Raw genomic sequence first — 25,946 nt, 5'->3', positions numbered from 1 at the left:
CCCTTGGCCTCCCCTGCGCACGCGCGCCGGGCGCCCCGGCGGAAGTGGAGGAGGGCGGTGAGGAGGGGACGGCGGGCAGAGGCGTCATGGCGCGCGGCGAGGCCAAGAAGAAGAAGAAGAAGGGACCGCCGCCCTTTGACCCCGCGCGGCCCTGGGGAGCCCGGCCCGATGAGGACGACGGCGAGGAGGAGGAGGAGGACGACGACGACGACGACGACGGGCGGGGCCGGGGCGGGGGCCGGGAAGGCTTCTGCCTGGAGGAGGTGCTGCGCCTCGGGGGCACCAAGGTAAACGTGCGCACGCGCCTTCACTCACCAACTCACTCCCTGCATTCATTCACTCGCTCATTCCTTCACTCCCTCAGTCATTCACTCATTCCTTCAGGCACTCATTCACTCACTCAGTCATTCATTTACTCCCTCCCTCCCTCATTCATTCATTCACTCACTCATTCCTTCCTTCATTCCCTCACTCATTCATTCACTCACTCACTCATTCCTTCCTTCATTCCTTCACTCATTCATTCACTCACTCATTCCTTCCTTCATTCCTTCACTCATTCATTCACTCATTCCTTCACTCACTCATTCCTTCACTCACTCCTTCACTCATTCCTTCATTCCTTCACTCCCTCATTCATTCACTCACTCATTCCTTCACTCACTCATTCCTTCACTCACTCACTCCATCACTCATTCCTTCATTCCTTCACTCCCTCAGTCATTCATTCACTCCCTCATTCCTTCATTCATTCACTCATTCCTTCACTCCCTCATTCATTCATTCATTCATTCAATCACTCATTCCTTCACTCACTCATTCATTCACTCACTCATTCCTTCAATACTTCACTCACTCATTCATTCACTCATTCATTCACTCACTCATTCCTTCACTCACTCATTCCTTCACTCACTCCTTCACTCATTCCTTCATTCCTTCACTCCCTCATTCATTCACTCACTCATTCCTTCATTCCTTCACTCACTCATTCCTTCACTCACTCACTCCATCACTCATTCCTTCATTCCTTCCCTCACTCACTCACTCATTCATTCACTCATTCACTCCCTCATTCCTTCATTCATTCACTCATTCCTTCACTCCCTCATTCATTCATTCATTCATTCAATCACTCATTCCTTCACTCCCTCATTCATTCCTTCACTCCCTCATTCATTCTCTCATTCATTCTCTCATTCATTCACTCCCTCATTCATTCACTCCCTCATTCATTCCTTCACTCTCTCATTCATTCTCTCATTCATTCCTTCACTCACTCACTCATTCATTCATTCACTCATTCCTTCACTCATTCCTTCACTCATTCCTTCACTCACTCATTCATTCACTCACTCATTCACTCACTCATTCCTTCACTCACTCATTCCTTCACTCCCTCATTCATTCATTCCTTCACTCCCTCATTCATTCACTCTCATTCACTCACTCATTCCTTCACTTCCTCATTCACTCACTTACTCACTCATTCATTTATTCACTAGAGAAGCAGTGTGGCCCAGTGGAAAGAAAGAGCCCAGGCTTCGGAGTCAGAGGTCGTGGGTTCTAATCCCACTCCGCCACCTATCAGCTGTGTGACCGTGGGCAAGTCACTTCTCTGTGCCTCAGTTCCCTCATCTATAAAATGGGGATTAACTGTGAACCTCACGTGGGACAACCTCATGACCCTGTATCTACCCCAGCGCTGAGAACAGTGCTCTGCACATAGTAAGCGCTTAGCAAATACCAAAATTGTTATTATTTCAATCTGGCTGGTTTGGCGGGCCGTTTCCTTCAAGTAGTGATGGGTGAGCCGAGCGTACGTCGATAATTTGCCGAAAAGGTAACGCTGCAAGGCAGTACATTCTCGTATGCACAAAATCTCCCAGCCATTTGACTCCTGAGCCTGAGAATTCGATTGTAGTATCCCAAGCGCTTAGGTCAGTGCTTTGGACAGAGGAAATGCTTCATAATACAGTTTATTGATGTCACTGGGAACTTTATGAAGAGTGGATTGATTGGTGGATTGAGAAGGGTTGCTGGGGGAATTTTGGCAAGAGATCGGACCCATCTTCTCCCAGAGGCTCACTTAAATTAGTGCTCCGGACACACCCCACAGGCACCCTCTTGTTCTTGAGCGTGTATCCGTGTCTAGAGAGTTGGATGAGTACGTATCTGCGTCTGGAGGGTTTGGCGCATTGACGTAATTAATATTAAAAGACAAGGTTTCGCAGTTTTCCCACCGTGACAGTGAATTCGTTTGTTTGTGGACTTTATGTTTCTCTTGCAGAGCGACTATGTCATGCTCGCCGCCCTCAACGAGACCGAAGAACTCGTGGACGGGGGTAAGAAAGGAACGATCGACGATTTCCGGCCAGGCGAACTGGAAGCATTCGTCAAAAGTCTAGGCGTGAGCAAATATGCAGATAGTATGCTCTTGGAGGATGATGAGCAGCCAGCGGAGAAAGACAAACCCAGCAAGCAGAAAGCCAGGCCATCCTCCCTAGAAGGCAACAGAGGAGGCCCAGCGGAAGTCAGCAAGGCAGAGATGAGTAAAGTCGGAAAAGGCCAGAAGCCCGCGCAACCGACGGACGAGCCCCGCGGCAGCAATAAGGCAACGGGGAAGAAAGACAAGGAGCAGGACGTCTTCGAGTTCTGCGCAAGGCAGACCTTGCTGATCAAACCAGGAGGCAAATGGTACGATCTGGATTACACCGGCGAATTTTCTGCAGAGCCGCAGGATCCCGTCGCGGTGTCCAAGTACGGGGTCCTGGCCCAGCGGCTCTACCAGCACGAGACGGAGTTATTTAAGAGCAAGGCCAGTCTTCAGAAAGGAGGCTCGGCTACCTGGATGAAAACCATAGTGTCCTCCGGGACCCTAGGGGACAGAATGGCAGCCATGACTCTCCTCATCCAGGACGGCGCCGTCCACACGCTGCAGTATGTGGAAATCCTGGTGAATCTCATCAAGAAGAAAGGGAGCAGGCGGCAGAGCCTAATGGCCTTGGGTACCCTGAAAGATCTGCTCATCTCCGACCTCTTGCCGGACCGTCGGAAGCTCAGGACTTTCTCTCAACGTCCCTTCGCCGGGCTCGAGGCGCTGTCCGGCGGCAACCGGGAGACGCGGGATCGGCGGCTGCTGCTGTGGTATTTTGAGCATCGGCTGAAACACCTGGTGGCCGAGTTCGTGCAGGCGTTAGAAACGTTGAGCCACGACTCCCTGGCGGCCACTAAGATGCGAGCCATCTCCGTGGCCCACGAGCTGCTGTGCAACAAGCCCGAGGAAGAGAAGGCCTTCCTCGTCCAGCTGGTCAACAAGCTGGGCGACCCTCAGAACAGGATAGCCACCAGGGCGTCTCACCTCCTGGAGACCTTACTCTTTAAGCATCCCAACATGAAAGGAGTGGTGTGCGGTGAGGTGGAGCGGCTTCTCTATCGCGTGAACGTCAGCCCCAAAGCCCAGTACTACTCGGTTTGCTTCTTAAATCAAATGGCCTTCACCCACGAGGAGAGCGACCTGGCCAACAAATTGATCACGCTTTACTTTTGCTTCTTTCGGAGCTGCATCAAGAAGAAAGACATCGCGTCTAAAATGTTGAGCGCCCTCTTAACGGGCGTGAATAGAGCCTACCCTTACGCCCAGACCAGCGACGACAAGGTGAAGGAGCAACTGGACACTCTCTTCAGAGTCCTCCACGTGGTGAATTTTAATACAAGTGTCCAGGCCCTGATGTTACTCTTCCAGGTGATGGATTCTCACCAGGCGATATCGGACCGGTATTACGCAGCGTTGTACAAGTGAGTAGCCTTTCTCGTCGGGGTGGGTGAACTCGGTCGGAAAAATGTTGGTGCTTGTTACGCGCTTACTCGGTGCAGGGCACCGTTCTGAGCGCTGGGGGAGATTACGGGGTCATCAGGTTGTCCCACGTGAGGCTCCCGGTCTTCATCCCCACTTTAATAATAATAATAATAATAATAATGTCGGTATTTGTTAAGCGCTTACTATGTGCAGAGCACCGTTCTGAGCGCTGGGGGAGATACAGGGTCCTCAGGTTGTCCCCCGTGAGGCTCACGGTCTTCATCCCCATTTTCCAGATGAGATAAGTGAGGCCCAGTGAAGTGACTTTCTCACGGTCACCCAGCTGCCAAGCGGCAGAGCCGGGATTCGAACCCGTGACCTTTGACTCCCAAGCCCGGGCTCTTGCCACCGGGCCACGCTGCTGGTAAAAGAGACTCACATCTCCCTTTCCGGAGCTACGTCTCTCAACGTCCTGCCAGGAAAGAACCAGCGTGTGCCGCGCGGTGGCCTCGTGGCTAGAGCACAGGCCTGGGAGTCAGAAGGACCTGGGTTCTAATCCCACTTGTCCGTCACTTAAGTCGGCGCGTCAGTTTCCCCCGTCTGTCAAATGGAGATTGAGACCCGGGGTCCCCTTTTGGACCGGGTCCGTGTGCGATCCGATTAACTTGGATCAACCCCGGCGTCTAGCACGGCGCCTGGCACGTCGTCACTTATCACTCAGTTCCTCGCTCCCCTCATCTGTAAAATGGGGACGAGGACTTCGAGCCGCCTCCCGTGGGACCGGGGCTGGATCCAACCCGATTAACTCGAATCTGCCCCGGCCCTCAGTACGGCGTCTGGCCCGCGGTAGGAGCTCAAGAGATGCCGTTAAAAAACCAAGTTAGGTCCAATGTTGATTAAAAAGGCAGCCGACGGAATCGTAGGGATGGGAGATTTCCCGGGATCGGCGGCGTAAGCGGTCGGAATTGCTCCGCCTTCCCGGAGCAGAGAGCTGGCAAAGGTGGGCTGGGCAGCCTTGAAAGGCAGATGTCGGGCATGTGGCCCGGGCCGGGCGTTTCGAGGGATTTCACACCTCCCTGGCCCGCTCTACATCACCTCGCGAAAGCCTCGACCCCCGTTTCATCAAAAGCCTTCAATTTTCAGAACCGAGCCATCTGCGGACTTGGGGCATTTGTGGATCTTAGATCGCACGGACCCCATCCCGTTGTTACGGTCCACGGGTTATACGTAACAGAACCTGCCCGAAAAGACGTAAAAATGCATATGCATATGGTTTCATTCAAAACCAAGCCCACCGTGGACAGGTGGGTAAAATTGGCCCCAAATGTAAAAATACGCCGAGTTGGTCACGTCACTGGCCAAGTTGTGGATTTTGATATTTTATGCTTTGCATTTGTTTGGATTCGGATGTCTCTGGAGATTTTTTTGACATGTACCTGATCTTGGTTTTTTTTTGTTGTTGTTTTTAACAGGAAGTTGTTAGATCCAGGGTTGGCATTTTGTTCTAAGCAGTCCATGTTCCTTAATCTTCTCTACAAGTCGCTAAAAGCTGATGTGGTGATACGCCGTGTAAAGGCTTTTGTGAAGAGATTGCTTCAAGTCACCTGTGGTCAGATGCCGTCCTTCATTTGTGGAGCCTTGTATCTTGTGTCTGAAATCCTGAAAGTGAAACCAGGTTTACAGACTCAGCTGCAGGATCACCCGGTACAGTTTTGAGGGGGTTTTTAAAAAATAATTTGATCGTTTGCTTTCTTAGTTATTCCATTATTATATATTTTTCTTTAGCTGTCATGGCTTCAGAAAATGTCTTGCCTCCATTCTTGGGCGAGTAGATTTTTTTTCAAGCCAGCCGTGAGCCTGTATTTCTGAAGATCCTCACCCCCCCGGCCCCAGCATAGCTCCATTTTCAGAGTTCTCATTTACGAGAGTGAATTAGAGCTACTCTTTTGCCATTTATTAGGATAATTTAGCACAGTTGTTATGAGAAACTCTGTTCAACACTCCATTACCGTGACCGACGTATTCAGAATCCAAGATAGACCGTTATTGCGTTGATGCCTAGAGAGCATCAACCGCAGGACTCATAAAAGCATGCTTTCTTTAGGAACGTGAAGAAGAAGAAAACTTTCAAGATGTGGCGAACGTTGGCAGCGACGATGATGACGATGGCATAGAAAAGTTCACAGATGCCGATAAAGAACCGGAAGAAGCTGAGACGAAGGCGGAAAGTCACACTGAGGCAGGCGGCACAGAATCTGCTTCCTGGGTGCATCTGGAGAATCTGAAAGGTAAATTGGTCTAATGGAAACATCAGTTAATCCAATCTTACGAGAAACAGCGTGGCCTAGTGGAAAGAACAGAGGCCTGGGAGTCAGAAGACCTGGGTCCTAATCCCAGATCTACCTTCTGTCTTTTGCGTGGCCTTGGGCAAGTCACTTAACTGCTCGGTGCCTCAGTTACCTCATTTGCAGAATGGGCATTAAGACTGTGAACCCAATTCGGGACCCGGACTGTATCCAACCTGACGACCGTGTATTACCCCAGTGCTTAGTACAGGGCCTGGCACATAGTAAGTGCTTAAAAAAAAAATGAGAAAAAATCTAGGGGTGAAGTTTAAATAGCCATGATGTCAAGTTGCCTGCTGAGATTTCCAAACCTTGTATGTCTTTCAGAAGGGAGTCTCCAGCTTAGGGTGATTATTTCAGTCTTGACTCTCAACCGTCGTTCAGTCAGTGGTATTTATGGGGTGTTGATTCTGTGCGGAGCACCGTAGTAAGTGCTTGAGAGGGTTCGAGGCCATAGAATCGGTAGACTCGATTACCGCCCACCCGGAGCTTACAGTCCAGAGGGGGAGACGGACGTGAAAATAATTTTCGGATACGTACGTAGGTGCTGTGGGGCCAAGGGTGAGGCGAACATCAAGCATTCGGTACAGATCCGGGGTGATGTCGCAGAAGGGAGAGGGAGTTAGAGGAAATGAAGACTGAGTTGGGGAAAGGCTCTTGGAAGAGATGTGATTAGAATAAAGCTCTGAAGAGTGGGGAGAGCGATGATCTGTTGGAAAGGAAGGGGGAAGGGGTCTCGGGTCAGAAGGAGGACGCGGGCAAGGGGTCGGCGGCGAAGACAAGGTGGGGTGATGCTGAGTAGGTTGGCGTAGAAGGATGTGGCCTGGGTGGTTGTAAGAAATCACGGAGGGCGGCGAGGAGGGGGCAAGCTGATTGTTCTCGTTTTAGGTAGAAAAGAAGTAAGTAGCTATGATCCACTGAGTAGAAATCCCTTGTTCTGTGGAGCTGATCACACCAGTCTCTGGGAACTCAAAAAGGTAAGGTGTTCTCTGAATTAAATTTTCATTTTATTGCACTCTGAGTCTGTGTCGGGGGGCTTCACACTTTCTGGTCACTGACACGCCGAGCTTGATTTAGTGTATTTGTGTTGTGTTTTCCATGTTGCGTCCCTCGGGGTTTGTCGGTCCCCAACATCCCTTCTCCCCAGTAAAACTCTTTGTGAACCCCCGCAAGGGACAAGTACTGTGTCTAATTCCCGCCTGTGGGTTGCCTCCCAGAGCTCAGTACAGAGCTCTACACGCAGCAGGCACTGGATACTGTTACCACTATTAATGATTATTAGTGATTTACTTGGGCCACGCAGAGTCGTTGCATTCAAATTCATAGGTAGCATTAAAATTGTTGCATTACTCTGGACATAGAAGACACAGTAAGGAGAAAAGAAACTTAATGATTTCCCTTTTTTATTCACACTGGCTCGCCTATACAATTTGTTCTAATTCTTTTACACGTGGGTGGTTTTTTTCCCTTGGGGATAATAATAATAATAATTGTGGTACTTAAGCGCTTACTATGTTCCGAGCACCGTACTCAGCGCTGGGATGGATATAAGCAGAGGGGGTTGGACACAGACTCTGTCCCATATGGGGCTCCCAGTCGCAATCTCCATTTTCAAATGAGGTAACCGTGACTTGCCCAAGATCACACAGCAGACAGGTGGGGGAGCCGGGATTAGAACCCATGACCTTCTGACTCCCAGGCCCGGGCTCTTTCCACGGAGCCACGCTGCTTCTGTAGAAAATGGACCCTCGGTACTTCCACGGGAAAATGGGTTCAGTTGTGAGAACTCTGGAAGACTGTTTAGGGCCCTGACCTAATCAGAGTCACCTTCTCGTTTAGGGGCTGGGGTTAGGGGTTAGGGAGAAGCGGTCGGAAGGCACAGTTGTTCCTGTGGAAAGAGGCCGGGCTTTGGAGTCAGAGGTCATGGGTTCTAATCTCTGCCACTTGTCAGCTGGGTGACTGTGGGCAGTCACTTAACTTCTCTGTGCCTCAGTTACCTCAACTGTAAAATGGGGATTAACTGTGAGCCTCACATGGGACAACCCGATTACTCTGCATCTACCCCAGCGCTTAGAACAGTGCTCTGCACAGAGTAAGTGCTTCACAAATACCAGCATTAATCCCGGCTCTGGACGGGTCACTTCTCTGGGCCTCAGTGACCTCATCTGTAAAATGCAGATTAAGACCCTGAGCCCCACGTGGGATCACCTGATTACCTTGTATCAACCCCAGCGCTTAGAACAGTGCTTGGCACATAATAAGCACTGAACGCTTACCAACATTATTGTTATTATTAGGGATTAGTAAATAGACCTGAAAGTCCAGCTGTCTGTGGGAATGACCCAGCCACCTCTCTTAAGGTTTCTGCACAGACTAAGGCTGTACCTGTGTGTGGGCTTTAAGGCCTTGGTCCCAAAGAAGCTAGTGGATCGAGCACAGGGCTGGGAGTCAGAGGACCTGGGTTCTAATCCCGGCGTTGCCACTTGCTCTGCAGTGGGACCTTAGGCGGGTCACTTCACTTCTGTATGACTCAGCCCCACTGGGGACATGGACTGTGTCCAACGTGATTAGCTCGAATCTTCCCCAAAACTTTAGTACGGTGCCTGGCCCAAAGTAATTTGCATAATGAGAAGCAGCATGGCTTAGCGGAAAGAGCCCGGGCTCGGGAGTCAGAGGTCATGGATTCTAATCCCGGCTCCGCCACTCAGCCGTGTGACTTTGGGCCAGTCACTTCACTGGGCCTCAGTTCCCTCATCTGTAAAATGGAGATGAAGACCGTGAGTCCCACGGGGGACAGCCTGATGACCTCGTATCGACCCTAGGACTTAGAACAGTGCTTTGCACATAGTAAGCACTTAAGAAACACCATAATTATAGTTATTATTATAGTATGTGCTTAACAAATACCATAAAAAACAAACGCAAACAGAAAAAACTAATCTACATTGACCTAAAGAAATCAACAATGGCCATAAATGATGTTAATACAAAATTGAAGGGAAGGCTTTTCCTTCCACTAAGGCCCTTGTTCAGTTTTTGTTATTCATGGCTTTGATGCTCAGACAGTTAATCAATATCAGTGCTGACTCAGTCAATCAATCAATGGTATTCTTTGAGCACTTACTATGTGCAGAGCACTATACTAAGCACTTGGGAGCGTGCAGTGCAACAGAGTTGGCAGACACATTCCCTGCCCACAAGCTTACAGACATTAATAGAATGTATAATATATAATTTAAAGATGTACATAAGTGCTGTGGTGTTGAGGCTGAGGTGAATATCAAAAGCCCTTAAGATCACAGATCCAAGTGCTAAAGTTGGTAGACTGAGTTTTTCTTTTACCCGAGAGTAAAAGTTTGCTTCATTCTATTTAATTCTGTTTAACCATCTACCATATTTAAGCCAGCAAAAGGGCAACTTTGAGAAGTAATTGTGAGATTTCTTGACTCTTGACTCTGTGGGTTGCAGGTCACAGCGATGTAAAGTTGCCCACCCTAGAAATGTGAAGGCTTGGCACAATTTGGAAACGATCAGGACATTTTCCACATTTATTTAGGGAAGAATTACAGCATCATTTTAGATGAGATAATCATTTGTATTAATTGAGCAATACACTGTACTAAGCACGTTCGAGAATACGTAGCGTCGATAAGGCATGGTCCCAGCCCTCAAGGAGCTGAAAATCTGGCCAGGGTGCGACTCTAATGACTTAAAGAGCCAAAGAGCCTGTAAAGGGAAGAATACTTCTACCGTGTAGTATCTTCAAGGTTTATTTGGTCTCGCAGGTTTCTAGATTTTGAGAATTTAATATTATGTCGAATAACTTTTGAATAATGACAATGCATAGTCACTTTTTCTTTTTTCCTTCTTTTTTCTTAAGCTTTCTGAACACTTTCATCCATCTGTGGCCCTCTTTGCAAAAACAATCCTACAGGTAAGTCTTCACTGTGTATTGCCTGATGATTTTGGTTATGTGCTTGAAGTTTTTGCAGGCTAAAGGATTCCTACAATTCATTTACAGCCGAATTAACGTAAATATGGAAGGGCCCACGCGAGGTCACTTTACCCATCCCCCACCTTCATACCCTCGAAAGTGTCTTGAATTTCTGTGACTTTTTCCAAGTTTGACTAATAGTCGTCGTTCAGTTTTAGTTGAATTTTGTAAGTGACGTCACTCTACCTTTCATTTCAGGGGGATTATATTCAGTATTCGGGGGACCCTCTGCAAGACTTCACCCTAATGAGATTCCTGGATCGATTTGTGTATCGAAATCCTAAGCAACATAAAGGCAAAGGTGAGCATTCGATGGGTTTTATTTTTATTTATTAATAATATAAGGCATGAGTGAATATATTACACTGCTTTTTTCCCTTTATTTCAGAGAACACCAGCAGTGCTATAATGCAGCCAAAGAAGAAACAATTTATGACTGATAAGCATAGTCTTGCTGGTAAGTGTGACACCTGGCCAGATGCATTCATTGATTCATTCAGTCGTATTTATGGAGCACTGTACTGAGTGCTTGGGAAAGTACAATACACCACTAAACAGTGACATTCCCTGCCCAGAAGGAGCTCAAAGGCTAGAATGGGGGAGACAGACATCGATATAAATAAATAAAATTACAGATAGGTACATAAGTGCTCTGGGACTGGGAGGGGGAAAGAACAAGGGGATAAATAAAAGGAGAGATATATACGTAAATGCTTTGGACCATAGAGCAACTACATTATTTTAGTTAGGTCTGGTGTAAGTAGCACTTTAATTAGAAAAGTTTAGGTCAGGTAAATGAATTTAGTTTTAATTTTGGCTTTCGCCATTCCCGGCTGTCCTGCCTGCCGAGAGGCCTGGCGAGAACTTGGTACAGCTCAGGTAAGCCGTGGGGAAAAGATTAAAGCTAGAAGTGGCTCTGAGGGAAATTTTCATATCTGTTTTCTAGATTTTAATTTTTCTGGAAGGGGAAAGCCATTAAGTTGTTTCTGGGGGAGAGTGCTGTAGTTTCTGCAAGCAAGGGGGTTTCCCTCCCTTCTCCCCTCGGCCCAGGTAGTCCATGTAATCTGTCAGTCAGCCATTTATTGAGAGCTTACTATGTAAGAGTACAATACAACAGAATTAGCAGACACATTCACGGGGAGAGGGTCAGGAAAACGAGAACCTCTCCCGTCTGGTCATCCTAAAATCCCAAATGAGGAAAAAACAAGCTCTGAACTTTTCACTGGATTGGTGGACTCTGATAGTTCAGCAGTCCCAGAGAATATTGCAGCCAAACGACGTAACTGCTTGTTGCGGGAAAGCAGAATAGCCCGAATCTGTGCACTCTTCTTCTGAAACACTTCAGTTGTGGGGAGATCCGTATAATTACTTAGATCTTCCCAGAACCTCCGTTTTCATTGCTGGGTAACTTTTTGGGACGGTTATTAAAGACTAACCTGAGCAGAAAGTCTTTGTTCTTATAATGAAGTTGAAAGTCAAACGCTTTTTTCATTTTCCAGTGAACAGTAAGGAATTCCTTGCCAAGGAAGAAAACCAAATTCCAGTGGATGAAGTGTTTTTCCACAGGTAATGAAGTATTTCTCTCTCTTTCCTTTCGGGGGTGATGGTTTAGAAGAATTTTTGAGATTCAGGGTGATCATCAGGCTTCTACGCCTCGGATTCAGCCTTACACGGGCACTTGCTTGTCCCAGCTTTCTTGTAGAGCTCTGCTCCTATCTCTGGGCTCCTTTATTGCAGAAACCTTGCGCAATGGGACGCGCTAAAGAGAAAAGGCAACTTCCTGGAAAAAAAGGCCGACCTTCCTGTGCCCGATTCCTAATGCACCTCCGGTGTTCGCTAGAGTGTTGTGGCTCCCTCGCCACCTCTAGCACGGTGTCAGGGCTAATCTTTAAAGTCAGCATCTTTTGTAGGACCCGAATGAACCATTTTATACTCCTGAAAACCGAGCTCTCTCGGGAACTGATTTTCTAGGAGGCAGGAACCCACCTTGGAATTCCCGCAGTTTATTTCCAGTCAAATCAACGTAAATAATAATGTTGGTACTTGTTAACTGCTTACTATGTGCAGAGCACTGTTCTAAGCGCTGGGGGAGATACAGGGAAATCAGGTGGTCCCACGTGAGGCTCACAGTTAATTCCTATTTTCCGATGAGGTAACTGAGGCACAGAGAAGTTAGGTGACTTGCCCACAGTCACACAGCTGACAAATGGCAGAGCTGGGATTCGAACCCATGACCGCGGACTCCCAAACCCGGGCTCTTTCCACTGAGCCACGCTGCTTCCCCTAACCTGGAAGGAACTATGAGAGGTCATTTTACCCATCCCCCACTTTCAGTTGATAGACTCTATTGAGCAAATACGGCGTGCAGAACCTTCTGCTAAGCGCTTGGGAGAGTAAAATATAAATGTAACAGAGTTGGAGACGTTCCTTGTCCACAGCTAGTCTGCAATCTAGAGGGACTATTCGATTGCCGATATTTGATTCCGTCTTGATTGTTTTGGGTAAGTTCTGTCATGTATACGATATTATAGCTTTTGAAAACGGACTTTATTCAGACGGCGCTGCTCAGGGCGGCTTGTGGAAAATAGTTACTCTGGTGTCTTGGAGCTTGGGGATGCGGAGAAAGTAACGTATTCTTGTGGCTGGCTGTTTTAGGTACTTTAAGAAGGCTGCCAAAGAAAAACGAAAACGTCCCACGGATGACGAAAGCGTGGAAGATGTCGATGACGACGAATTTGAAAGGATGCTTGGTACGCACGTGTTTGTCTTGGTGGAAAGTCAGCTTCAAAACTTAAGCCGTTACCGATTGCTATGCCGAGCATTTAATTCACAGATTTCTGGCCCTTTGGAGGATTTTTAGTGTCCGTAAGAAAAGATGCTGGAATCCAGAGGTTTCTGACCTCAGGGGCGAAGGTTGGAAAAACGGCCATTTGGGCACACGGCTGCTTGAGGAGTGTGTCCGAGCTGGAAAAACCTCAGCTTCGGCCACAGAGGTCAGAGAACTCAGTCCTGCTGGGTCTGCCCTAACAGCTGATGCTGAATCAATCGATCAGTGGTATTGATTGGTACAGTCCTCTAGACTCTAAACTCATCGTGGGCAGGGAATGTCACAGTTTATTGTTGTGTTGCACTTTCCCAAGCGTTTAGCACAGTGCTCTGCACACGGTAAGCTCTCAGTAAATACGATCGAATGAACTCAGTGAATTTGAGCAATCACTCTGGGCAGAGCCCTGTATTAAGCAGTTGGAGGAGTACAGCATAACGCAGTCAGTAGGCACGTTTCCCTGCTGACGGGGAGCTTACCGTCTAGACAGCTTTTAGTATAAATGAATAAATTACGTTCACGGAGAGAAGTGCCGAAGAGCCTTCAGCCTCGGCGGCCAGCCGCCCGCGTCCCGCTCACCTCCCCGGCTCTCGGGGCAAAAGTGGGAAATTTCTGGCCCCCGTTAGCGCGTCAGCTGTCGAGATCCACCCGCGGCCTCCCGAGAAACCTCCCTCGGTTTCCCCACTCTGGGTCTATCACCTGCTCGCGTCTTTGGGATGATGTAACAGAACCGGAGGTGATACGACCGAAGGATGGTATTTATTATCTATCATATCTGTTGAGGGCCTACTGTGCGCAGAGCACTGGGTTAAGTGCTTGGGAGAGTCCAGTACAACAGAGTGGGAAGACACGTTCCCTGCCCACGAGGAATTTATAGTCTAGAGGGGGACTTCAGTCTAGACTGTAGGCTCCGTGTGGGCAGGGCACTTGTCTTGCCAACTCGTCTGCATTGTTGTGCTCTCCCAATAGTAAAAATTACGGTATTTGTTAAGCGCTTACTCCGTGCCAGGCACTGTGATAAGCATAGGCGTGAATACAAGCAAACCAGGGTGGATACAGTCCCTGACCCACGTTGGGCTCCCAGTCTCGATCCCCATTTTCCTGATGAGGTTAAGTGAGGCACAGAGAAGTGAAGGGACTTGCCCCAGGTCACAGAGCAGACAAGTGGCGGAGCTGGGTGCTTCGTACAGTGCCCTGCACCCAGGAGGCACTCGATAAATAACCCTTCAGTGAGTGATTGGAAAGCCTTTGAAAGTGGTGTGTCGCAGTGTATAATGAAAAAACGTTGACTTGAATCCAGTTTTCTCAATTTTGATTTTACCGGGTGGAATTGCACTCTATGCAAAAGTGGGAAAATCCGAAGTGTGCTTTTGCAGGAGACCGTGACAGGCCACTCAGTCCGCTGAAATGACTGATTCATTGAGGCGCAGCACAGGTTTAGTGGAAAGAGCGCAGGCCCTGGGTTCTAATCCTGACTCCACCACTTCCATGCTCTGTGGCCTTGGCCAAGTCACTTCACTTCTCCGCTCAGTTTCCTTATCTGTAGAAAGGAGAATCGATCCCTATTCTTCCTCCTACTTAGACCGTGAGCCCCACGTGGAACCAGGGACCTGATTAATTTTTACCTGCCCAGTGCTTAGAATAGTGCTTGATGCACAGTAAGCTTTTAACAGATATTGTAATAATGATAATAATGTGGGACACGGGCCCTTTCCTACGCAGCTCAGGGGATAGAAGAAATTCCCTTGGCCCATTTAAAGGGCTCAAAAACAGCTGTTTCCTTGCACTTCTAATCCCTCAGCCAGACGGGTGCTTATTTCACTTTTATTTCTCCTAAGGACCTTTGGTCCCAGTTAATATAATTGCCGGTACTCATGTTAAGTGGTAAATAATAATCACTTTTAACACACGGAAAACCTGGGGTCTAGAGAAAATGTCAGCAGGAGAAATCTGGTGAGATTTGTTAATTCAGATCTAATCCTTTCTAGTTCTGAATTTGACTAAGCTCCCGGACATCATTTACAGTATAAATAGCACGAAAACTAGCTTGAGATTAAATTGCATTTTTACAGGTGTTCCCGTCTCATTCGTAATCCTCTCTCTATCGCTTTGCTACGTGCAGTTAATTATACGAGTATAGTTGCATGACTTTGCATGGAAAGATTTTCAAAACACGCTTAAATGTATCCTTTTCGTGCCCATCCATTTTATTAATCTCTGACGTTTCTTGCAGACTCAGTCGAAGACGATAATTTTAACACTTGCAAGAATGACCTTGATTTCGCGAGGTAAAATTCTTCCCTCGGTCCCGTAGTCTGGTGCTAAAGCTCTTCGCTCTCGCGCTCTCATTTCTTACCCCGCCGCCTCCGTTTCTGAGTCCTCTCTCCCTCTTCTCAGTCACGTGAAGAAGAAACCCAAGAGGGGCAAGAAAAACAAAGGCCAGGAATCCGACTCGGAAGAGAGCGACGACGACGACGACGACTTGAACGAGTTGGACGACGAAGAGGTCTCCTTGGGCAGTATGGACGAAGATTTTGGGGATGAAGTTGACGAAGACGGGGGCACATTCATGGACGTGCTAGACGATGAAAATTCTTCAGGTAGGAGAACTCTCCTCTCTTCCATTCGGTGCCAGAAGGGAAGCCCTCGCCACGTGGTCCGTCCCGCCGCCCCCCCGAAACCCGCAGGTTCCTCGGCCCCGTGCCGGAAGCTCCTGGGGGACGGATTGTACCTACCGACTGTCGCGCTGCACTTTCCCGAGAGTTTAATACAGTGCTCCGCACCTAGGAAGCGCTCAGTACGGTGCGTGGAGTAACCATCTCACTGTAGTCCCGGGGGCCCGCCCCCGTACTACACTTATTTTCGGTGAGGTGGAAGAGACGCGAGAGCTGCGTCCGTAGGCCCCGTTGTTCTGCCTAGCTTCGCCCCCGTCGCTCCCTTCACTTCTTGACTCAGGTGAAAGCATTCTGTCCGCAACCCCCGTGACAGATATTTAGAGAAGCAACGTGGCAGGAGCCCGGGCTGGGGAGTCAGGTCGTGGGTTCGAATCCCGGCTCCTCCGCTTGTCAGCCGGGTGACTCGGGGCAAGTCACTTCACTTCGCGGGGCCTCAGTGACCTCAACTGTAAAAATGGGGATGATGACTCTGAGCCCCACCTGGGACAATCTGCTGACTTAATATCGTATCTCCCCCAGCGCTGAGAACCGTGCTCGGCACAGAGTAAGCGCTTAACAAATACCCGCGTCATTATTATTTAGGGACAGGCATTATCCTCTTTTACAGATGAGGAAATTTCGAGGAGAAAAGTCAAACAGTCTAGTCGCGTGCAGCGACCGGGCCTTTATTCTCTACGATCTTGCCGCTGATGAGGTGAATAGAACGTCGAGCACTGGTCCCTTCTAATTCATTGATTCATTCGGTCGTATTTATTAAGCGCTTACTGTGTGCAGGGCGCTGTACTGAGTGCCTGGGAAAGCACAAGAGAAGGATAAAGAGTGACATTCCCTTGGCCCCAGCTAGCTCCTAGGAGGGGGGCGGGGGGAGGCGGACATCAAAATGAAACCGAAGGTTGTTGGGGAAAGTGACCCCCCCCCCCCCCCCCCCCAAAGTAAGCACAACAACTGGCTCTCCTCCTTCCTCTTTTCCCGACGGTTGTCCCAGCTCCTGCTGCCAAGAGAGGTTGCTCACTGTTAGGGGAGCCCTCGCCCGGAAACCCACCCGGAGTGGGGCGCAGATAACACATTGTTTGCACCTCTCACATAGCCAGTCTCATTTTCCGTCGCCTTCCCTGTTGATCTCTTAGACTACCCCCCTTCCCCCCATGATAGCTATATCGCTTTACTGTGTAGCCCCAAAGTTTAAAAGCAGCATGGCGGCGTGGAGCGAGCCCGGGCCCGGGAGTCCGAAGGCCATGGGTTCCGATCCCGGCTCTGCCACTTGTCCGCCGGGCGACCTCGGCCAAGTCACTTCACTTCCCCGTGCCTCCGTTCCCTCGTCTTTAAAGTAGGGATTGAGACTGCGAGCCTCACGTGGGACAGGGACTGTGTCCAACCCAATTAGCTTGTATCCATTCCGGCGCTTAGGATAGCGCCCGGCACGTAGTAAGGGCTTTAACAGATACCACGGTCGTCATTGGTATTATTGAAACCTGGGGACATGGTGTCAAGTTCCCGCTCCGTGGTTCTGGCAGGGAAATGTTGCTAGGATTAATCGCGGAATCACAGAGCCGGCAGAACCCATTCTCCTCAAAACCCCTTATCACCAGACTAGAAACTGCGTCGTCAGCAGGGAGCCGGCAGCCGGTTGTCAAGCCCCGAGTGTTCTAGTCGTCACGTGTAATTCTTTTACGTCGGTCCCTTTGATAACACGACTAGGTGACGAAGGTGAGATCGGCCCAGACCTCAAGGTCGGCGTGAAAAATGGCAAGAGGAAAAACCCAGATATTGACTTTGCTGGATCTTTTCGAGGTAAGAAGTTGTAACCTTCCCTCTCCGCTCCGTTGGAGCTCGGCCTGTGAAGTCCTCGGTACAGAAGCCAGTGAAGTAACTGATTCCTTGGCCGTCTTTCGTTCATTCAGTCCGATCGTATTTATTGAGCGCTTACTATGTGCAGAGCACTGTACTAAGCGCTTGGAGAATATCAACTGTATATATTCTCAACCGTATATATTTTCATTACCCTATTTATTTTGTTAATGAAATGTACATCGCCTCGATTCTATTTAGTCGCCATTGTTTTTACGAGACGTTCTTCCCCTCGACTCTATTTATCGCCATCGTTCTCGTCCGTCCGTCTCCCCCGATTAGACCGTAAGCCCGTCAGAGGGCAGGGACCGTCTCTATCTGTTGCCGACTTGTTCATTCCAAGCGCTTAGTACAGTGCTCTGCACCTAGTAAGCGCTCAGTAAATACTACTGAATAATGAATAATGAAAGAATACAATTGGGCAGCAGAGACCATGCCTGCCCAACAGTGGGCTCACGGTCTAAACCGGGGAGACAGCAAAATAAAAGTAGTAGTCTGGTGTCAATATCAGCAAGATAAGTAGAATCGCAGACACATCATTAACAAAATAATGATCTTCACCCTCTGACACCTCAAAAGCCTCTACCGGTAAAAGCCCGTTTTCACGGGTACCGTCTTTCCTGCTGTCTATCAGGTCTGTTCTCGAACTCTTCGTTGGTGAGAAACTTGTGTTTTTAGTAACTTACCCTCTGTTCGGTGGAAACTGATGGATTAGGCGGTGGGTACTTAGAAGAGACCAGTCAGCGGTACCTACGGAGAAGCTACCGTGGGCCGACCGCTGTACTGAACTCAAAGGCGAGCACATTAGAATTAGCGGGCCTGATCTCCGCCCTCAAGGAGCTTAGCCTAGTCAGTCATATTTCCGGAGCGTCGTGTGCGGAGCACTTTACGTAGCACTCGGGAGAGTGGAGTATAACGGAACAGACGCATCCTTAGTGGACCGTGACTTCCTATTTCGGGATAGAGCGTCACCCTTGCCGCTCCCGGCTGTTTTACTGGGTTAAACATTTCATTTGGTTCCAGAAGGCTAAAGAAAGGATTTTTCAGTAATGATGCTATTGCTTCACCCTCATCACCCACTGCTGTTTTACTGGATTAAACATTTCAGTGGCTCCTAAAGGCTAGAGAAATGGCTCTTCAGTACTGTTTCTAGTGATGGATTATCCATTAATGTCGTGATGTGACTCAGCGGCACTGTGTGTGGAGAATACATTCATTAGTCAAGTGGTTATTCAACTTGGAGTTACAATTTTAACACGTCTTAGCTCCGAGACAAGATGCAGGAGATGGGAATGCTTTTTTTCCTCCTTGACTTTATCTTTTTTTTCCGACGTGCCCTCCCTCCTCACGTCCACGACCCTCACTCTCTTCCCCTCTTCGAAGCCCTCCTGAGCGCTCCCCTCCTCCAGGAAGCCTTCCCGCACTGCGCCCTCCCTCTGCTCTACCCCCCTTCCCCTCCCCACAGCACTTGTGCATATTTATATATATATTATTACTTTTTTGTTTTATTAATGATTTTAATTTTTACATCATTTCGTTAATGGTGTGTATTTATCTATGGTCCTACTTCTCTGTTTTGATGGTATTGACGCCTGTCTACTTGTTCTGCTGTCAGCCTCCCCCTTTTAGACTGTGAGCCCGTTGCTGGGCAGGGATCGTCGCTCTCTGCTACCGAATTGTACATTCCAAGCGCTTAGTACAGCGCCCTGCACACAGTAGGCGCTCAGTAAGTACGACCGAGTGAACGAATGCTTTGCACCCAATTCCTTTCTTCCTCCTCCACTTAACGGGGATGGGGAGGAGGAAGAAAGTGTCCGTAGGCACTCTCTTATTCCATCCTTCTCTGCCCGGTGTGTTCACTTGAAGGCGGGAGGGGGGGAGGGGAGGTCGGCGCAGAACGGCCGGTGGTACTTTCCAGTGCCGGCGCGGGCCCCGGCCCCGGGCCGTCTTGTACCGCACTCGTCCTTTTTTCGGGTGTTTTGTTTTCAGGCCCAAAGAAGAGAAAGAGGAGAGACGTCAAAAACAGCGCGCTGTTTGTGGCTGCTGAAGAGGTGAGGCTCCCCTAGCCCTTCAGGGGAAATCGAGATGGGTCACTTTCAGAACTTTTCCCTAAGGTTCTCCCTCTTGTTTTTAAGTTTGGCCACTTGCTGGATGAAAACATCGGGTCCCAATTTGACAACATCGGTCTGAACGCCCTGGCTAACAAAGATCGTGCACGTGAGTACCCCCGGGGGACTTGGGGTGGTTCGCGGAGGCCGATCAGAGTGGGCACAGCTGGAAAACGCGCGGCGGGCGTTTCGGGTGTCGACGCAGGACTGCCCGAGCAGGGGGAGAATCCCGCACCATCGAAGTCGGTTAACGGGATCTAGCAAAGTGGGTGGGCCTCAGCGGGACCCGAATCCGGTTGAAGGAGAAGAGGTGGGTGAAACAGGCCTAATTTCCTTGAATCCCCACCCATAATCCAGTCAGCAGTCGTTTAGAACCCCAAAGGTCTCCGTTTTGCGGTGGTCTATTTTCTTCACCTCTTGAACCTCCTCCTCCTCCTCTTCAAAGATATCAAACAGCTTCGCTGGGAAGCAGAGCGAGACGACTGGCTTCACGACAGGGATGTGAAGAGCATCCTCAAGAAGAAGAAGAAGAAGAAGTTCAAACCACAGGGCCTGAAAAACAGACAGAGGGGCAGAAAACAAAGAAAATGAAATGCCTCTTTTAAAAAGGGGAATCATCGCAGACTTTGAAAGTTGCCTACTCACTACTAGTTTTTGTCGTTCAACCACTTTTCTTCATCTCTCTCTCTGATTCCGTGAATCCCGGACCATTCGTTGGATTTGTAGTAAACTATAACAAGAGAGTTTCTTGTAAAGAAATCTGGTTTGTTCTTTGTTATATAAAAGTACTTTGTATAATAGAATCTTTCAGACTACCACCCAGTTAAAGTGAATTATCCCGTGTGTAGAAACTAGGTAATGATAGTATCTGTTAAGTGCTTACGGTGTGCCAAGCACTCTACTGCGCGCTAGGGAAAGAGCATACAGGTGGGTTCAGAGGTTGTGGGTTCCAATCACCGCTCGTCAGCTGTGTGACTTTGGGCAAGTCGCTTAACTTCTCTGTGCCTCAGTTAACCTCAGCTAGGAGAAATGGGGATGGAGACTGTGAGCCCCCCGTGGGACCACCTCATTACCTTGTCTCCCCCCCAGTGCTTAGAACGGTGCTCGGCACATAGTAAACGCTTAACCGATACCATCATTATTATTATGGAGGCGCTGACAATCTGCGATAAATCGTGATAACTGCAGTAAATGATGAACGGAGCCAGTGACTTGCACGGTAGTGTTTAGCCCAAAGCCATGCTTAAGTTCGGACCCTTAAATATTAAAGCACCAAAAACTTGGCTAAAAGGAGAAAAGATTTATTCCCCGATGGAACTAGTGGACTACTTCAACTGAAGAGAAACGGGACAGGTAGCAGAACTGAAAAACCCCCAAATTTGACCTAGATCTCTAAGAGTCACTTTCTCCCTTATTTTTTTACGCAGTATTTAAAAAGGGACCTTTCTGCACTATACGTTCTGGAATAAAGGAATTTAATAGGGTTCATACGTGAAACGACTCTGATTTTTCAGTCTAAAGGCAATACACCCAGAATGGTGAGTTGCCCATCATCTAATTAGTAACTCTACTGCTTAGTCTTCGATTACAGATTGATTACAGATTAACCGCAACCCAGTATTCCTACTTTTGCGAGGGGGGGGGGGGATTGCCGGGGGTGGGGGGAATCTCACCTTCTAAGATGAGGGGAAATCTCTTCCGCATTGTGTACCGGAAATCTGGAAGGAAATCAATATTACTCCTTGAATTTCATCATGACTTGGAGTTAGCACAGCCAGAGTCTGTGCGAGCGGTTTGAAAATACAAGTGCTTAATTAGCCATCCAACTCTGTCATACTCTCCCAAGCGCTTAGTACAGCGCTCCTCACACAGTAAGCGCTCAATGCCACCGACTAATTGGAAGTCCAGTTGCGGGCAGGCAGTAAAAATCTCCACTGTTTTCAGATGCTTCGAGTGGTCTGTCGATCGACTGTCGACCGCGGGGCCCGTAAATGAAGCGGGTCACTCTTCCCTTTTCGATGTTTGGTTTGTGCCTGCCTGTCCAGAACCGAGGGAGGACGGTGGCAAACAAGGACTTCCCTGAAAGCCAGTGGCTTGCCCCATCTCCTCTCTCTGATTACGGCTGCACAAAGCGCGTCCGTGTCCACAAGACGGGAGGCACCAGAGAACCGGGAAAGCGTGCACAGCTGGGAATCGGGGACCCTGCCCCTCGACCTACTTAATAATGATGGTCTTTGTTAAGTGCTTGCTACGCGCAAAGCACTGTGCTACGCTCTGGGGGGGCTACAAGGTCATCCCGTCGTCCCCCGTGGGGCTCCCGGTCTTCAACCCCATTTTCCAGATGAGGTCACTGAGGTCCAGAGAAGTGAGGTGACTTGCCCCAAGTCACCCAGCTGAGAGGTGGTGGAGCCGGGATGATACTAATAATAATAATGTTGGTATCTGTTAAGCGCTTCCTATGCGCAAAGCACTGTTCTAAACGCTGGGGGATACAAGGTGATCAGGTTGTCCCACGCGGGGCTCAGTTTTAATCCCCATTTTACAGATGAGGTGACTTGAGGCACAGAGAAGTTAAGTGACTTGGCCAAAGCCACACAGTTGGCAAGCGGAGCTGGGATTCGAACCCCTGACCTCCGTCTCCCAAGCCGGGGCTCTTTCCACTGAGCCCCGCCGCTTCTCAACCCCTCCCTCGTCTATCCACAGGTGGGTACAGCTGTCCTCTCCTAATTCATTCCTTCGGCCGCATCGACGGAGCGCTTCCCGTCTGCGGAGCGCTGCGCTAAGCGCTTGGGAGAGGAGAATACAATAGACACCTTCCCTGCCCGCAACGATAACGAAACCACGACCCGACAATTCAATTTTAGGCCAGCCAGTGGACGCGGCTACCTGAGCAGTTGCAGAGGGATTCCCACAGAACTTTCTATTTTTGACGGTATTATGAGATCTGTTTTCATCGAGCTGGTTTCCCCCATCGATCTGCCAGCCCCCAGATCAGACCGACAGCAGAACGCGGGTGAAGGGGGAACGGACGACGGGGATCTGTCGAATCGGGCTCTCCTGCCGACGACGGCAACTAAAGGCCGTTGACTGGCAAGACGTTCCCAGTGGGAAGAACAGCGACGTAGTCATTCGGTAGTATTTACTGAGCGCTTACTAGGTGCAGAGCACTGGACTAAGCGCTTGGAATGGACGAACGGGTAACAGATAGAGACGGTCCCTGCCCTTCGACGGGCTCGCAGGGTTTATTGAGCGCTTACTAGGTGCAGAGCACTCTACCAAGCGCTGGGAATGGACAATCGGGCAACAGATTGAGATCGGAAATAAGTGAAGCGTACTTCTGCCGTTACCTTGGTTTGAGTTCATCCTGTGAAACAACAAATACATTCCAGCCAATCCAGCCACTTCCAAAGCTAGAACTCCTTTGACGATCTTTCTTGCCAGGGGCTGCGGGGTAGGTGCCATCTAGATGTCAGAAATGTTCTCAAATTAACATCCGAATCCCGGCTCCTCCACTTGTCAGCTGGGTGACTGGGGGCGAGTCACTTCACTTCTCCGTGCCTCAGTTCCCTCCTCTGTAAAATGGGGATGAAGACTTGAGCCTCACGTGGGACAACCTGATGACCCTGGGTCTCCCCCAGCGCTTAGAACAGTGCCTGGCACATAGGAAGTGCTTAACAAATACCAACATTATTATTATTCTCTGTGCCTCAGTTCCCTCATCTGTAAAATGGGGATGAAGACTGTGAGTCCCACATGGCACAACCTGATTAGCTTGTATCTACCCCAGAGCTTTGAACAGTGCTTGGCACATAGGAAGTGCATAACAAATACCATCATCGTTATTATTACTCTCTGGGCCTCAGTTCCCTCATCTATAAAATGGGCACTGAGACTGTGAGCCCCACATGGGACAACCTGATGACCTTGTATCTCCCCCAGCGCTCAGAACAGTGCTCAGCACCTAGTAAGCGCTTAACCAATACCATCCTTGTTATTATCATCAGATTCGGTGGGTCTGATCCCTGCTCTCATGTCGAGCCTACTTTGAACCCAATAATAATAATAATAATGAGGATGGTATTTGTGAAGTGCTTACTAGGTGCCAAGCACTGTTCTAAGCGCCGGGGTAAAGACAAGGTCATCAGGTGGTCCCACGTGGGGCTCACAGTTTCCATCCCCGTTTTAGATGAGGGAACTGAGGCCCGGAGATATGAAGTGACTTGCCCAAGGTCACATATCGGACCAGTGGCAGAACGGGGATTAGAACCCATGACCTCTGACTCCTAGGCCTGGGCTCTTCCCACTCAGCCACGCTGCTTCCTTTATAATAATAATGATGATGGTGTTTGTGAAGCGCTTACTATGTGCCAAGCACTGTTCTAAGCGCTGGAGAGGATACAATGTCATCAGGTGGTCCCACGTGGAGCTCACAGTCCCCATCCCCAGTTTATTAATAATAATAATAATGATAATATTGGTATTTGTTAAGTGCTTACTATGTGGCAAGCACTGTTCTAAGCGTTGGGGAGGATACCAGGTCATCAGGTGGTCCCACGTGGGGCTCACAGTCCCCATCCCCAGTTTATTAACAATAATAATAATAATAATATTGGTATTTGCTAAGTGCTTACTATGTGGCAAGCACTGTTCTAAGCGTTGGGGAGGATACCAGGTCATCAGGTGGTCCCACGTGGGGCTCACAGGCTTCATCCCCTTTTTATTAATAAAAATAATGGTGGTGGTATTTGTGAAAGGGCTTACCATGTGCAAAGCATTGTTCTAAGCGCTGGGGGAGATACAAGGTGATCAGGTGGGCCCACGTGGAGCTCACAGGCTTCATCCCCATTTTATTAATAATAACGTTGGTATTTGTGAAGTGCTTACTAGGTGCCAAGCACTGTCCTAAGCGCTGGGGGAGATACAAGGTGATCAGGTGGTCCCACGTGGAGCTCACAGGCTTCATCTCCATTTTATTAATAATAATAATGTTGGTATTTTGGAAGGGCTTACTAGGTGCCAAGCACTGTTCTAAGTGCTGGGGGAGATACAAGGTGATCAGGTGGTCCCAAGTGGAGCTCACAGGCTTCACCCCCATTTTATTATTAGTAATAATAATAATAATAATAATGGGGAGGTATTTGTTGGTATTTAAGCACTTACTATGTGCAGAGCACTGTTCTAAGCGCTGGGGGAGATCCAGGATCATCAGGTTGTCCCAAGGGAGGCTCAGTTTTCATCCCCATTTGACAGATGAGGGAACTGAGGCCCAGAGAAGTGAAGTGACTTGCCCAAGGTCACCCAGCTGACAAGTGGCAGGGTTGTGAAGCGCTTACTAGGTGCCAAGCACTGTCCTAAGCGCTGGGGGAGATACAGGGTCATCAGGTGGTCCCATGTCTCACAGGCTTCACCCCATTTCATTAATAATAATAATGATAATAATAATGGGGTGGTATTTGTTGGTATTTGTTAAGCACTTACTATGTGCAGAGCACTGTCCTAAGCGCTGGGGGAGATACAGGGTCATCAGGTGGTCCCACGTGGAGCTCACAGGCTTCACCCCATTTTATTATTATTAATAATAATAATAATGGGGGGTTATTTGTTGGTATTTGTTAAGCGCTTACTATGTGCAGAGCACTGTTCTAAGCGCTGGGGGAGATCCAGGGTCATCAGGTCGTCCCACGTGAGGCTCACAGTCTTCATCCCCATTTGACAGAGGAGGTCACTGAGGCCCAGAGAAGTGAAGTGACTTGCCCAAGGTCACCCAGCTGACAAGTGGCAGGGCTGTGAAGCGCTTACTAGGTACCAAGCACTGTCCTAAGCGCTGGGGGAGATACAAGGTAATGAGGTTGCCCCACGTGGGGCTCAGTCTTCATCCCCATTTTCCAGAGGAGGCAACTGAGGCCCAGAGGAGTGAAGGGACTGGCCCAAAGTCACCCAGCTGACAGGGGGCGGAGGCGGGATTCGAACCCAGGACCTCGGCCTCGCAGCCCGGGCTCTTTTCACCGAGGCGGGCTGCTGCTGCTAAAACCGGGGGGGGGGGGGCAGGGCAGCCTAAACCCCCAAGTCTTCATCAAGGGACAAAAAAAAAAACCCAGCCGAGCCCCCGCGAAACATCACCATCGTCATGGCGGCGAAGTACTCACTATGGGCTAAGCGCTGGGGCAGACTCAGGACCCCCGGCCCGACGGCCTAACAGGCGGCAGACGGAGCAGGTATTAAAGCCTCAGTCGACGCTGAGGGAAGGGCGGTCCGGACACGCTCGTTCAGTTGCCCGAGGTCGGACAATCGCTCGCTACTCGAGGCGGGATGGAAAAGCCGCCATTTTCTCCTAGGCCGCGCCCTCTTTCCCC

The 25,946-nt window shown here is 49.2% G+C and overlaps 2 protein-coding genes across 4 annotated transcripts; one reads left to right on the top strand and one right to left on the bottom strand.

Annotated features, from left to right (window-relative positions):
* Positions 1–45: 45 nt before the first annotated feature.
* On the top strand, positions 46–20,352 carry CEBPZ (CCAAT enhancer binding protein zeta). 2 transcript variants are annotated; one of them, XM_007673280.3, is made up of 16 exons: positions 47–287; positions 2,291–3,798; positions 5,272–5,503; positions 5,904–6,087; positions 7,033–7,121; positions 10,025–10,078; positions 10,337–10,439; positions 10,527–10,595; positions 11,638–11,704; positions 12,794–12,888; positions 15,196–15,250; positions 15,360–15,562; positions 17,336–17,428; positions 19,475–19,536; positions 19,621–19,702; positions 20,039–20,352. In XM_007673280.3, the coding sequence occupies exons 1-16, from the start codon at positions 87–89 to the stop codon at positions 20,182–20,184; spliced, it is 3,243 nt and encodes a 1,080-aa protein (XP_007671470.2). In that variant the 5' UTR covers positions 47–86; the 3' UTR covers positions 20,185–20,352. The 2 variants fall into 2 exon arrangements, with proteins under 2 accessions (XP_028906169.1, XP_007671470.2); XM_029050336.2 differs by lacking the exon at positions 20,039–20,352 and having other exon boundaries at positions 46–287; positions 19,621–19,917.
* CEBPZOS (CEBPZ opposite strand) lies at positions 19,928–25,946 on the bottom strand. 2 transcript variants are annotated; one of them, XM_029050337.2, is made up of 5 exons: positions 25,740–25,945; positions 22,941–23,055; positions 21,267–21,311; positions 20,239–20,323; positions 19,928–20,145 (listed from the first exon to the last, which is right to left on the bottom strand). In XM_029050337.2, the coding sequence occupies exons 2-4, from the start codon at positions 23,053–23,055 to the stop codon at positions 20,241–20,243; spliced, it is 243 nt and encodes an 80-aa protein (XP_028906170.1). In that variant the 5' UTR covers positions 25,740–25,945; the 3' UTR covers positions 19,928–20,145; positions 20,239–20,240. The 2 variants fall into 2 exon arrangements, with proteins under 2 accessions (XP_028906170.1, XP_039766036.1); XM_039910102.1 differs by lacking the exon at positions 19,928–20,145 and having other exon boundaries at positions 20,225–20,323; positions 25,740–25,946.

The sequence above is a fragment of the Ornithorhynchus anatinus genome, chromosome X1 (assembly GCF_004115215.2).
Source record: "Ornithorhynchus anatinus isolate Pmale09 chromosome X1, mOrnAna1.pri.v4, whole genome shotgun sequence".
Lineage (NCBI taxonomy): Eukaryota > Metazoa > Chordata > Mammalia > Monotremata > Ornithorhynchidae > Ornithorhynchus > Ornithorhynchus anatinus.
The sequence above is the reverse complement of the archived record's forward strand: the minus strand, read 5'-3'. Positions and strand labels throughout refer to the sequence as shown.